This window comes from Canis lupus, chromosome 9, assembly GCF_011100685.1.
Source record: "Canis lupus familiaris isolate Mischka breed German Shepherd chromosome 9, alternate assembly UU_Cfam_GSD_1.0, whole genome shotgun sequence".
Lineage (NCBI taxonomy): Eukaryota > Metazoa > Chordata > Mammalia > Carnivora > Canidae > Canis > Canis lupus.
In genome coordinates this window covers 56,934,636-56,949,075 of record NC_049230.1, presented here as the reverse complement: position 1 = coordinate 56,949,075, position 14,440 = coordinate 56,934,636, and the positions used below count along the sequence as shown (strand labels likewise).

Sequence of the window (14,440 nt, the reverse complement as noted above, 5' to 3'; positions counted from 1 at the left end):
CATTGATTTCTGGGAGTGTCGCCAGGGGCCTTTGTTTTCTTCCACCCTGTCCAGCCTCAGGAATGGGTCCTCTCTATGCCTGCTGGAGCGACAGCAGCTGTGCACCAGGTAGAATGAGGAAGGGTTTCTGTGTAACCCCTCGTGTGCCAGCTTTAGTCTTTGAGCATTTTCTCACTGGGTACTCTGTTCCTTATTCATTCAGCCAGTTAGGAAATATCTGATTGTGGACCACCAGTAGGGCCTTGGACAGGGTATTCTGAAAAAGACCCTACTGGATAAAATAGAATCCTATTTTAAGGAGCAGAAATAAGAATAAGGAGCTCAAATTTTTTAAGTGTACACTACATGCCAGATCTTAGGCAAAGAGCTTAAAAAAAATCATACCTTTATGGAAATATCATTCACATACCATAAAATTCATCCTTTACAAGTGAACAGTTCACTAGTTCTCAGTGTTTTCACAGAGTTGTGCAACCTACACCAACCACTGTCTGGTTCCAGAATGTTTACATTACCCCAGAAAGAAATCTTAAACCCATTAGCAGCCACTCCCCAATTCTCCCTGCCCACCAGCCCCCGGCAACCACCAATGTGCTTTCTGACTGTGGATTTGCCTTTTCTGGATGTTTCATGTAAATGATGTGATACAATATGTGCCTTTTGTGACCATCTTTCATTTAGTAATGCTGTCAAGGTTCATCCATGTTGTAGCAGGTGTTAGTATTTCATTTCCTTCTAACAGCTGAAAAATATCCCACTGTCTGGATGTACCACATTCTGTTTGTCAGTTGGTGGGCATTTGGGTTGTCACTTTTTGGCGATTATTTTTTTTTTTTTTTTTTTTTTTTTTACTTTTTGGCGATTATGAAGAATGCTGTAAGCAGCATTGTGAACAAGTTTTCGTGTACATTATGTTTTCAGTTCTCTTGGGGTTATACTTAGGATTGGAATTGTCGGATCCTCTGATAACTCTGTTTATCATTTTGAGGAATTGCCAAACTGCTTCTAAAACAGCTGCACCCCAATACCATCTGGCCAGCAGTGGACAAGAGTTCAAATTCCACATCCTTGCCCAAATTCATTCTTGTCTGTCTTCTTGATTGTAGTCATCCTAGCAGTTATGAAGTGATATCTCATTATGGCTGAGTACTTTCTGTGCTTTCTCTCCTTTAATCCTCACAAATAATCCCATGAGTTAGGTATTACGATGATTTTCATTTTTTGATGAGGGCCAGAAAAGAAAAATATGACTTCTGGGAGACTGCAGTGTGGAAGTAGCAAAACCAGGACTTGAACTCCAATCTACCTGACTCCAAAAATCCGAGTTCTTTTCTTTTGTCTATGGTTTCCTCCATCCTAGAGGTTTCATGCAAGAAGCCAAAGGAAGGGGTGCCTGGATGGCTCAGTCTGTTAAGCATCTGCCTTCATCTCAGGTCAAGGTCTCAGGGTCCTGGGATTGAGCCCATGTCAGGCTCTCTGCTCAGCGTGAAACCTGCTTCTCCTTCTCCCTCTGCCCCCCACTCCCATTGCTCATGCTCTATCTCTCGCTTGTGCTCTATCTGAAATAAATAAATAAAATCTTAAAAAAAAAAAAAGCTAAAGGAAAGGGAAGATCCTGGAAGAAGAGCATGTGCTTCTGGCTGGTATCCTCAAGGAGACTTTGCCATCATAGGTTTTCTTCAGCCAGGCCCAAAGTGTGATAAGAACATTCCACACAATGAGGTTCCAGAGGGAACTCCATGAGTGAAGATAGGGAGGTAGGAAATCACAGGCTGAGGGAGATAGAGCAGTCTCAGGGACAGGGACATACATCCATTTCTTTTGCTAAGAAATATTAGACATTTCAGCCGAAAATCTGTGGTGGACTTGAGCTGTCCATTTAGGATACAGAATGAATAAAATAATGCAAATGAAATCAGAACCAAACAACAACCAAGAATTTCTGGACTCATATCAGTCAGATGGCTCTTTTCCACTTCAGAGTTTTAGATAAAAGCATTTTGGGCACATCTTCTGTTAGGGATTCAGAAGAGAGGTTACTTAGGCTCCCTGTCTCCATGTGGTGCCTAAACTGCTCTGATTAAGAGTTGAAATGGCTTCACGGTTGGCCACTGTTTGACCTGGGCCAAGTGTCTGTGTTTCCACAGTGGATGATCTAACACATCGAGAGCCCTTTGAACTTCATTCTTACAGTGTCAGCCAGATATTTCCTTTGGAATGTCTGCAGAATTTCCTGGCCCCTTTGATTGCTTTGTGTCTGCCAGATACATCTTTGAATTGTGGGTGGGCTCCCTTAAAACACCGGGGTGTGAACGGGTTGACCAATCTGCTAGTTAGCCTGGTGATTAGCTGTGGTGTCTTTCAAGAACCTTTCATTGGGCAAGGAGTACTCAATGCTGACATTGAAGACATACTGCCAGTAGTAAGGATTTACTGCACAGCCCCTCTGGGCAGCTCAGATGGGTAGCTGATTTACAAAGTGTTTCTCAGGTTTAAATCTGATAGATCATTATTTCTCACCACATCAAATGAAGTCTTCTAGATTGTTGTTTTTCTTTTTTTGTTGTTGTTGTTGTTGTTTTTCTTATTATAAAAAAAGCTATATAGAGTTAAAAGGAACAAACTTCCAGTTATAAAATACAGCAGTCATGGGGAGTGGTGACTTAATTATAAGTGGTGGAATTAATAATACCGTGTTGCATATTTGAGAGTCTAGACCTCAGAAGAAAAATTTCTGTAACTCTCTGTGGCAACAGATGTTAACTATGCTTATGGTGGTGATCATTTCACAGTATAGATAAATATCAAATCACTATATTGTACACCTGAAACTAATACAATGTTGTATGTCGATTATACCTTAATTAAGAAAGACAACACCAAAAAATACCCATAATCTCAACTGTTCAGAACCAAACAGTAGTTAGTGCTTTGCTTTACATTTGTCTATATCTGTTTCCATATAGATTATTCCTAAGAAACAAATATAAAATTGTACTATGTAAACCATTTTTTTCTTTTTTTTTAATTTTTATTTATTTATGATATTCACAGAGAGAGAAAGAGAGAGAGGCAGAGACATAGGCAGAGGGAGAAGCAGGCTCCATGCACCGGGAGCCCGATGTGGGATTCGATCCCGGGTCTCCAGGATCGCGCCCTGGGCCAAAGGCAGGCGCCAAACCGCTGCGCCACCCAGGGATCCCCTATGTAAACCATTTTGTAACTTGGTCTTTCCCCCTAAACTTCCTGTGTTCCTAGCTACATGTCCTCAAAATTGTTTCCTGCTGCTGAGTCTTCCACTGTAAAGGTGTTCTCTGATTGTTAGAAATTTATCACTCCCTGCTTTTGCCTTTAAACACTGTGCCCCAAGGGACATACAGATAACCCTCTTCCCATGTGACCAGGCTCTGGTGACGGAGCTCCCCCCTTCCTGTCCCTTTACCTCATCAGCCTGGTTTCCACCCTCGCCCTGCAAGGCTGTGTCTCCAGATCTCACATGACGGTTTCATCCTCAAAGCAAAACTTTCCAGACCTCCATGCTTCCAGAAGTCATCTACATATCAGACTGAGGCACCTCCTCAGAGAGGGCCTCCCTGGTTACCCCACCTGAAGCAACCTCCTCTTCAGTCTCTGTTCCCATGACCCTATTTTATTTTATACAAGGCACTTACTCCTCCTTAAAATTATCTTCATATGTTTGTTTGTGTTTACCGTGTGTCTTCCCCCATTGAGTTTATGACCCCGTGGGGTCAGTGCTGGGTCTAAGGTCTTATTCAACTGTCTGTCATCTGCAATGTCATCAGAGCTGGGCCCCCAGAAACTCAATATGAATGAACAAATGGTCGCTGCACTCTTGTGTGCACATCCCATCATTTCCTTGGGCTCTCTGCTCAGGAGCAGAATTCCTTGGTCACAGTCTGGCTTTGCGCAGTGGCAGTATCATAGCCAATGAGGTTTATCCGAGGCGCGATTATTGCTAATTGAAAACCTTGGTCACAGTCATGTCTATTTTTTTTAAAGATTTATTTATTTATGTTAGAGAGATAGCACAAGTGCAGGGGGGTGGGATAGATAGAGGGAGGGAGGGGGAGAGAGAGAGAGAGAGAGAGAGAGAGAGAACCTGAAGTAGACTCCCTGACAAGTGCAGAGCCTGATGGGGGGCTTGATCCCAGCACCCTGAGATCATGACCTGAACTGAAACTAAGAGTTGGACACTTAACCAACCGAGCCACCCAGGCGCCCCAGGGCATGTCTATTTTTAAGGTATTTGATATGCAGCACCAAATTAATCTAAGTTAAAGTTATACTACTTTCTTCTCACTCCAGCAGCAGTCGAGGTGCCTAATTCCCCCATAGCCTCTCTGCACTATTGCCTTCTTTCCCCATTAAAATGTGTCTTTCTTTGGCAAAGAAAGTGGCATCTTGTTGTTGGCACTTGAATTTAATTATTCAGGTGGAACATATTTTCATGTTCACTGGCCGTTGGTCTTCTGTGAACTTCTGGTTCGTGCCATTTGTTCTCTCATATGCTTCTTGGTAACATTCCCCCTTTCCACTTAATATATCAGGGATATAGTTATAAATATACTCATCCTTTTTAAGAACTGAATAAATATTCTGTGGTATTGGCATACCGTAATTGATTGAGCCAAGACCCTTTCATTCCTCAGTTTCCTCACCTGTAAAATCAGATGGTAACTGATCATTGTTATCATAACTCTTAGTGTTGCTGTGTAAATGCATTTATTACACTTACTTACAATGACTTAGTGCGAATACTTAGGCTCCTGGCATGCAGTGAGTGTTAGCTGTTATTATTACCCACAGTACATGGAAGACACAGTGGAGTGGCTGGACAGGAACGCTGTCTGCAAGGGTGGTGTGGCATTGGGTAAAAGTCCAGCAACCCCCGCCCCTGCCCCACTTCCAGGGAGCCAGCTGTTGACCTTCCAGTGAGCCAGAAGCGCTCTCTCTCAGGGAGGTCTGCTCGCTCTGACTTTTTTTGGTTTCTGGGCCCCTGTGTCCTATTTCTAGTTCTGTTTCCCCACCCTCCCTCTCACGCAGGCGAGCTCCAGTACTTCTGTGTCTCACAGGCAGAGAAATGCAGTGATATCATGGGTCCCTGCCTGGATGCGGAGGACGTTTTAAAAACATTAGAGTTAATAGCTTAGGCTTAAGTCTCACAAAGTGAGGAAGGCATTTCAGCGTTAAAGTTAATTTCACCGTTTTCCATAGTTTCATCCTCAAAGCAAAACTCTCCAGACCTCAGTGCTTCCAGAAGTGTCTGCAAGTGTTACCTTTTCCGTGGCATATGGCACTGAGATGCTGCGGTATGCTCCCAGTCTCCTTTCACAGTTGTGGTCCTGGTGGGTCTCTGAAGTGGCCCTGGGAGGCTCTGTTTGGGTCTTGTCCTTCTGGTATATTCCAGGTATGCCTGCATGTGGCTTCTCAACTGCCCCAAAGTCAGGTCCTGGCAGGCCGACCATCCTTTGCTGGGTGGTGAAGGGCGATTGCTTCCTGAATGTTGATGTGGTAGAGGCAGGAGTGCACAGTCGGGGCTAGAGATCCAAGAGGCCCTCTTCTTCGCTTAGCGCTGAGTGACTTTGCCGAGTTTACCTCCATGCTATGAGCCTCATTTCCTCATCTGTAATCTGCGGAGCAGATGGAACTTATGTCATTGGATCATTGGGAGAATTCAATGAGAAATGCACATGACCTTCTTAGACCTATGCCAGGCAGACAGGAGTTCCTCAAAGCAAAGATTCCAGCCCAGCCACCTGCTCTGAAACCAGGAGGACTTCTCACATTTAACATCAGGTTTTCCTTACAGCGTCAATCCTCATAGGCTGGGATCCCTTGGTGGCTCAGCGCTTTGGCGCCTGCCTTTGGCCCAGGGCATGGTCCCGGAGTCTCAGGATCGAGTCCCACGTCAGGTTCCTTGCATGGAGCCTGCTTCTCCCTCTGCCTGTGTCTCTGCCTCTCTCTCTCTCTCTCTGTCTCTCATGAATAAATAAATGAATCTTAAAAAAAAAAAATCCTCATAGGCTAGCTGCAGGTAACCAGACCCCTGCATACTAGGCTATTTGGCCTCCTGGGCACACATTTTCTTCTGTGATTGGTGCACAGTAGTCCAGAATAAGACCTCTAAACTTGGGCCAGAGAGGAAAACCAGAGGCCTGGGCTGGGAGACAGAGGCTGAGCCAGGATCCTGGTTAGACAGCTTCTTGAAAGGTCGTCCTGCAGTTGGTTCTGCAGGGCCAGGGGCCACCACTCACAGGACTCTCCCAGGGAGTGACTCTTGGTGGACTCTAACAGTAGAGATGGCTGGAATCTTCTTACACACAGCTTTGGACATCGTCACACTCTTGGGAACACACCAAGGGGGTAATTGGTATTGAGGTATTGCCCTAAAAGGAATAGAACATTCCCATACGGTCTTCCATGATCTATTTTCCCAGCTCTCTGATTTTTTTTAAATTAAAATTCACTTTTCTTTTAACTAAGTGAAAAAATGAGAGTACTTGGGCACCTAGGTGGCTCAATTGGTTAAGCGTCCAACTCTTGACCTCAGCTCATGATCTTAGGGCATGAGTTCAAGCTCCATGCTGGGCATCATTCTGGATGTGGAACCTACTTAAAAAGAAAATCAAAGAGTACCAAATGCAGGTAAGACCATTCGGCAGCCCCCCAGTCCCACTCTTCTTTTTTCACTCCCAGAGGTAGTCACCTTCAGATCTTACATTTCTTCACTTCTGGTGTTTTATCTCCATGTTTCTAAATAGTATGAGTATACTGCTTATTTCTTGATTTACCTATCCTACACATTCAGCTCTCTTATAATCTCCCCCATCAGACAACATCTCAATTTTTGGTAAATTGATTGTCAGTGTTTACATATTATGACAAGGCAAACATGAGGTACCACTCCATCAGGGTCATGTACAGGGGGGTAGCTTTTCTTATACAACTTTTTCATTTTCTTGGAACGTCATTAACTTACTTCTTTCATTTGCTTAATTGTGTAGGTATCTATTGATTTTTATATTTGAATTTTTAATTTTTCTAATTTTTTCCTATCTTTATTTTACTTTATTTTATTTATTTCCAGTATAACATATACAGTGTTATATTAGTTTCAGGTGTATAATATATATGTCATTTAACACTTCCATACACCACTAGGTGCTCACTGCAAGTGTACTCCTTAATCCCCATCACCTATTTAATGCAAGCCTCTACCCACCTCCCTTCTGGTAACCATCAGTTTGTTCTCTATGGTTGAGTCTGTTTCTTGGTTTGTCTCTCTCTCTTTTTTCCTGTGCTCATTTGTTTTGTTTCTAAATTCCACATATGAGTGAAATCATATGGTACTTGTCTTTCTCTGACTGACATACTTTGCTTAGCATAATACTCTCTAGCTCCATCCATGTCATTGCAAATGGCAAGATTTCATTCTTTTTATGGCTGAATTATATTCCATTATATATATAATAATTGTTAACATATAATATATAATATACATATAATAATATATAATATATCACCTTTTCTTCATTCTTCAGCCAGTGGACACTTGGGAAGCTTCTATATCTTGGCTGTTATAAATGTTCTATATCTTGGCTGTTGTATATAGAATATAGTGATACATCTATGCTGCTATAGGCATTGGGGGGCATCTACCCTTTTGAATTAGTGTTTTTATATTTTGGGGGTAACTACCCAGTAATGTGATTACTGGATCATAGGGTAGTTCTATTTCTAACTTTTTGAGGAACCTCCATACTAAGTGCCTATTGATTTTTTACATTCAAATTTTTTAATTAAAAAAATTAATTTATTTAATAAATATGTTTTTAAACAGCTTTATTCCTGTGTTTTTAGTTTTCTACATGCTCCAGTACATCTGTCACACACCCATCCATATTTCTTCCCAGGGCTTAAGTACAGTTCCAAAAACTGTCATGTCCCCTCCTGCAGGTGGCCTGCCACGGCCTTCTTTTCCTTGGGTCTAGGTCCGGGCACACTGGTCCAGGCACGCTGCCCCTCTCATCGCCATCCTGTGCAGGATCTGTTTTCTGGGATTCGTGGTTTCTTCTTCATTGATATCATCTCCAGTTTTGCTGATGCATCCTCTGGTAGGTTCCTAAGAAAGGGCTGGTGGGAGATTAACTTCTTAAGTCCCTGCACATCTGCAAAGGTCTTTATTCTGCCCTCACAGTTGGTGTAGGTGGAGAATTCTAGAATTCCCCAGAATTTTAAAGGCATTTTCTCATCTTAGCATTCTGTGTTGCCATCAAGAAGTCTAATGCATTCTGATTCGCACTCCTTTGTATGTGACCTGTTACTTCCCTCTGGAAGTTTTCAGGATGGTTTATTTCTCCCAAATTTGGTGTGGTTCTCTCCTGTTTTGCTTTGGGTGGGACTTTCTCATTCCCTGTGCTGGAACACCGAGGGCCTCTTTAATATGGATCCTCACCTTCCCTTCCATTTTTTATGTCATTCTTTGGATGTTGTCCTGACTCTTCAGCCCTCTTAGTTTTTTCTTCCCCATAGCTTATCTTGTCTTTGTATTTTACTTTCTGAAAGAGCTCCTCAATTTTATCTTCCAGTATTTTTTTTAATTCTTAATTTTATCTATAACACTTTTATTTCTAAGCTCTTTATATTATTCTTAAATTGATCCTTTAGAATTGTTTTCACAATATTCCATTTTATTTGGTGGATGCAGTTATACAAATTATAGGTTTGATTGTTTGCTCCCTAACTTTGTTTTCTCCTACTCTCTGTGCTACCCTCAAATGCCAGTTTTTCTAATTTGGAGCCTGTCTTTCATATTTGAAACTTACCCCCAGCCCCTGGTGATCATCTGTGGCCAGTTTCTATTTAAGAGCAAGGCCCGGGTGAGTGAGGCTGGAGCGCCAAGGGTAGGGGTGGGGCCTGTTGCTGGTGGGCGGCACACAGGGTGATGTAGTAGGGAAGTAGCTTTGTTGCAGGAGACCCCCAGAGTCTGGGTGTGCCAATCCATTCTCTGGCATTCTTTAGTGTCTCCAAAGACAAATTCTTTGACATCCAGCATTTAGGTGATAAACCTGGCTGCCACAGTGCCAGAAGCAGAAAGGAGGATAAGACTGGTGGTAGCAGGGGAAGGGGCCCACCATTCAGTGTGCATGGTAACCCCCGTTTCCAGTCCAGAGTCTACTTCCTCCTGGTGTTCTGGAGTCCTGAGCCTTACTGATTCCATTTCTGCAGAAAATACATCTGAAATGGGGGTGGGGATCTGGGAGTATAATTGCTGTGTTCATAGACCTTGTTCCAGTCTTCCTCTTTCAGCTCTAAACTCACATGTACACACCCCCACAACCCCACCTTCACCCCAATGGAATCTGGTGGTTCTGGGGCCCAGGGCCCGGGGCGGGGGGCAGATCATTTGTCTCTCTAGGTCCTTAGATGTCCACTCCTCCATTCTGCTAAATCCCAGCCTTTCACTCTCCACATCTCCAGACAGTTGTTGGCATCTCTCTTGCATCATACCCTTCTCTTGATCTTTATTTTAGTGGGTTCGTGTATGTTCTCTCACATGGTTGTCATTTGAGAGGAATATTGGCAGAGTAGGGAGACAAACCCATGTGTTCAGTCTGTCGCTGCCCACCTACTCCTCCCCAGAGGCAGCTCCTGTACCCAGGGAGACACTGGAAAGACAGGGGAGGTGTGCAAAAGTGAGTGGCTATAAGACAGAAGAATGAGTGTGTGTGAGTATGTAATAAGAGTGTGTGAGAGTGTATGTGTGTGGGTGTATGCATATGTATGCATGTGAAGCCCCATGTCAGATACTCTGGAAGCATAGCAGCAGCATTGGACATCCTATAGTGATTTGGGAAACAGGACAGGGTACCAGCAAGATGTCCAAAAGACTAAGGGACCTCATTGTTGAAATGGGTATGTGGCTTCACAGTGGGGATTCTGAAGGGGTTATACTCAGCTCAAGGGATTACATCCTGGAAACTTCATTTAAAAATGTTTGATTACCAGGGCGCCTGGGTGATTCAGTCGGATAAGTGTCTGACTCTTGGTTTTGGCTCAGGTCATAATCTCAGGGTTATGAGATTGAGCCCTATGTTGGGCTTTGTGCTCAGTGGGGAGTCTGCTTCTCCCTGTCCTCTGCTACTCCCCCCCATTAATTAATTAATTAATTAATTAATTAATTAAAAAGATCTTTAAAAAATTTTTTGAGATGACCTTTCTTGGGTAGCTCTTTACGTTTTGCTCCTGATTGAATGGCTGATTCTTTCATTCCTTCCACAAGTTTTAGTTGAGCCCATACATATTGGGCACTATGCTTACTGCAGCAGGGAGATGAGGATCAGTGTTTTCCTTGTGAAACTTATGGTCCAGTGGCAGGATAGCAGGGTGGGCAGGTAAACATTAATTGCACATGTATATAATTGGTGTTTGGAGACCAAATCTAGTTCCAGAGATGGGGAAGGAATCCCAGAGGATTGAACTGGATTCCCAGTTCAACCCCAGCCTGGCAATTGAGGACTTTTTGAATCTTGATGTAGCATGACATCGCTTTAAAGGTTTGGTCCGATGTCAGACCAGATATCTTCATCTTTAGTTTAGATGTGTTAGCCCTTGCTTTGTGGGTGTTCCCTGGTGAGCACTGAGGCAGACGTTTTGCATGTATATCATCTCTAATCACGGTGTTCCCAGGAGGAGGTGGCTTGCTTAAGCCATCCGGTGTCAAGTTCACGTCTGCCTTTGATTTCATGGGCTGCGCTCCACCTGGAGCACCTCTTTCTGCAGCCCTTGGCCCACCTTCCCACAACCTCTCCTGTCCCGGGATTAGAGGCTGGCTGCTGGATCCTCATGGTCAGAGTTGAGACATGAATTTCTGCAGGGGTGCACATGCATACTCTGTCTCATACATCACTTCTCTTGTAGGTCGTTAGCTCATCTAATTTGGGACGGGAAGAGTTAAGGTTAGTAAACACTTGTATGTGACCAGATTGGAAAGAAGCCTCTGGGTATATCTTATTGTTACGAGAAAGGCAAAGCTGGGAATGCCTGGCTTTGTGATGCCAGGGCCACTTCCCTTGTGCTCCTGATAAGCCAGGACCCCAGACATTCTCACTCCTTGCTCCAGTCCATCCCCTGTGTGGGTCTGAGCTTTGGGCACTTCTGCATTCTGCCCAGAAACACACACACACACACACACACACACACACACACACACACACATTCATGCTTGTGCTTACTCACACTCTTCCTCTCTCACTATCCTCCTCACCTTCTCTTAGTTGAGGTTGGAAGGCATTGCACATATTTACTTCATTGTAAATGAGTTGTGGCCTCAGGGCAAAGCCTGGCCTTTTATTGTCCATTTTTAACGCTTCTCCAGTGAGGGCTGGAGAACTGCCACTGCCTGGGCCTCTGAGGAAGGGGCAGGCCTGGCTGTGAGCCTTTGCTCTTTACATGCTTGCCCCGTCCTCTTTATCACAGTGAGGTGTCTTCTCACCCAGAAAAAAGAAAATTTAGACAGTGGGGCAAGCAGAGCGGGGCGAGGGGAGGGAAATCATATTTAAGCCCTGGAAACAATAGCCTTGATTTAGGGTATACCCGCCCTGCCAGTGGAATTCCCAAATATTCAGGAGAGCCCTTCTGAACTCTGTTCCTTTTCTATTGGAAGGTCAAAGATAGCTCTGTCTTCTGAGGTCCCAGCGTGCAGTTCTGCATGCAGCCTTCCAGTGTTCTGCAGACTATTTTTCTTTATTTATCCAACATAATGTATTTAATATAGAGAAACCATATAAGTTCCCTTATTTCTTTATTCCTATAGCATCTTTTATTTTCACATCTAAATAGTTCTGAAATTGGAATGCATCTTTAAATAAATCTGTACCTTTTGACATTCTATTCTTTTTTTTTTTTTCCTAAAGTGTTATTCTTTAAATCCATGGGCGATTCCCAAATGACTACATCCTAGAATTGAGGAAGTACAGTAAAAGTAAAAGGACAGTTGGGGGAAAAAAAATCTTTCAAAACATGGAATCCACAGGAGAAAATTGACAAAAGGGATCCTTGGTGGCAGAGAGTTAGTGCTGCTGCCTTAAATCTCATGTTTTCCAAGAAACTTGATTTGATGTAAGACCATTACAGGGAAAAGTCCTGATGAGGCCTGATGCCATTCTATTTCATGTCTTTCTGTGGGGGTAACGTATTTGGAGCCAAAGATTCCTAAAATTACTCCCATGCCATTTGTCCTCCAGGTTTCAGGTCAAATATATTTGCATATGCAGCATAAGGATCTTTCTTTTTCCTGTGTTGTATTTGTTAATTTACGATTGTTCCATTTGGCGGGAAAAAGGCCTTTTTCTTTTGCCAGTTGGCCTTTGGGTCTTTCTGAGGCAGCCTCAGAGAGCATGGCTGTGGGGGGGCCCTGGGGGTGTCCTGGCAGACACAGGGGGGCCTATGTGCCCCCGCCCTGCGCATGTGACAGCCAGAGGCTGTGGGCGTGCTCGTGGGATGTGTACTTGGGATGGGGCCCAGTCAAGGCAGTTTTTGTGCAAAGATCTCATTTCAGCAGTTTGTCAGATCAAGGACGGCATCCCAAAGTCTAAACCTCCACAGGACAGCCAGGGAGGCGGCAGAGAGCAGACTGCTCTGGAGCGCATCCCTAAATGAGGTGCTGCTCCCTCTGTCCTCCCAGATGTGCTCCCTCGGGGTGCCAGCCAAAGGCACTGTGCTGGGAATGCTGTCCTGTTGGGGTGCGATGTCAGAAGGCAAAACAAGTCCCGACAGTCGGTGAATGGAGCAGTCTGGAAAGACATGGGGAGCAGTGGGGGGAGGTGCTGTCCTTGTCTGGCCATTTCTCTCCTGCTCTCCAGTCTGATTGTTGACTCTTTGCCCCAAAGTAGGGGCCTTAAAACCACTGCCCCCCCCGCCCCCATCCCAGTACACAGGTCCTTTAAGACTCAAATCAAGGCTGGCTTCATGCTTGAGTGCTTCTGCTAGGAACACCTCTACAGCCACACACTGGAAAATGGCTTCTTACTGAGACCATAAACAGGGAGCTGAATCTTTTTTATTTTTCCATCATGATACAGTTTCTAACCTTGAGTACCACTCCCAGAGCTTGTGCAGAGAAGTCACAGCGAGGAGCGAGTTTCCCTGGCACCTGCCCCCTACTCCCCACTGGGGTCCCATTGACAAGGCACCCTGGCTGGCCCCGGGGTCCTGGAGCAGGTGGCGTTTCACACCCCCCTGGACTTTTCTCTGCACCCTGTCCTGTTCCCCCCGAGTGATAATGAGCAACTCAATGTGCTGACTTCCCCAATCCCTGGGTCCATTGCGACAAAAGTTGCTCTTTTCTCATTAGAACCGTTTTTGTCAGGGCATCTTTAATCAATGGCTTCCCAGGGGACAGTATTTTTAGAAGTTGTATTTTTCACACTCTCCCTTTCCCCCTTTTGGAAAGCCCCTTCCTGGCACCTAGTGAAATGAACTAATGAGATGCCATGAGAGTTCGGGCCAGTGTTAATTGGCGCAGGTACGGAGAAGCTGCTCACACACACCTTGGGTTCCAGCCTGCCTTACCTGCGCACCTCTCTGTCTCTTTGGTACAGGTTGCACAGACAGCAGATGGTGTGGATGCTGACCTCTGGAAAGACGGCTTATTTAAATCCAAGGTTACCAGATACCTGTGTTTCACGAGATCATTTTCCAAAGAAAATGTAAGTCCAGGAGTGGTGTCCGTTTGCTGAGCGAACACAAGGCATTTACGTGCCTGGTTGAAATTTCCTCATTTTCTTTGTTGTGGTGGTGGTGGTGGTGGTGGTGGTGGTGGTGGTGGTGGTGGTGGTGGTTTATTTTCATTGCCATATTAATGTGTGGTTTTAGTGAACTGGGTAGAATCAGCAGCTAGCGCTGTTTCATTTATTAACAGTATTATTAACCATGTGCCCAAGTGTACAGTGAATTCCATTAAAATGTGTTCTCCAAAGGGAACCAGGAAATTTCTCTCCCAACCCTAATTTGCCTAGCTTTCATGTAAGTCACAAGTCACACAGTGGTATGGATGTGAGTGTTTGCGAGTGCGACTGGGCTTAACCAGCCAACACACAGAAGTGTAGCTGGAAAGATGCTCCATGATCATCTCTTTCCCCAGACATGGCCTTATTTCCAGAATGACTGCCTTTCTCCCTAAGTCTCTATAACATTTGATATTTCATTGTTTCTGCAGGTAGGTCTCTACCACATATGCAGATTTCTCTCAGAATGCTATCCTTAACTCTTGGGCCCATAAATCAGGAAATTTTAAAGCTATCTACTAGGGCTTTTCCAGCAGAATGTTCTAATGAGTGGCTTAGGAAAAAAGGGAAGTAGCTTTCACAAGGACTTGCACAAGTCTACCCTGAGCGAGGCATGTCCTAGGCACTCTGCA

The 14,440-nt window shown here is 44.4% G+C and overlaps 1 protein-coding gene and 1 pseudogene across 10 annotated transcripts in view; both read left to right on the top strand.

The window, feature by feature from the left end:
- The window catches only part of MVB12B (multivesicular body subunit 12B), a 185,700-nt gene that overhangs the window by 45,496 nt on the left and 125,764 nt on the right, over nucleotides 1–14,440 (top strand). For all 10 annotated transcript variants that reach the window (XM_038549342.1, XM_038549341.1, XM_038549333.1 and 7 more), the window contains one exon: nucleotides 13,623–13,730. In XM_038549342.1, the coding sequence (XP_038405270.1) occupies nucleotides 13,623–13,730 (108 nt within the window). The remainder of the gene's footprint in view (nucleotides 1–13,622; nucleotides 13,731–14,440) is intronic.
- LOC119873521 lies at nucleotides 3,920–4,051 on the top strand (annotated as a pseudogene).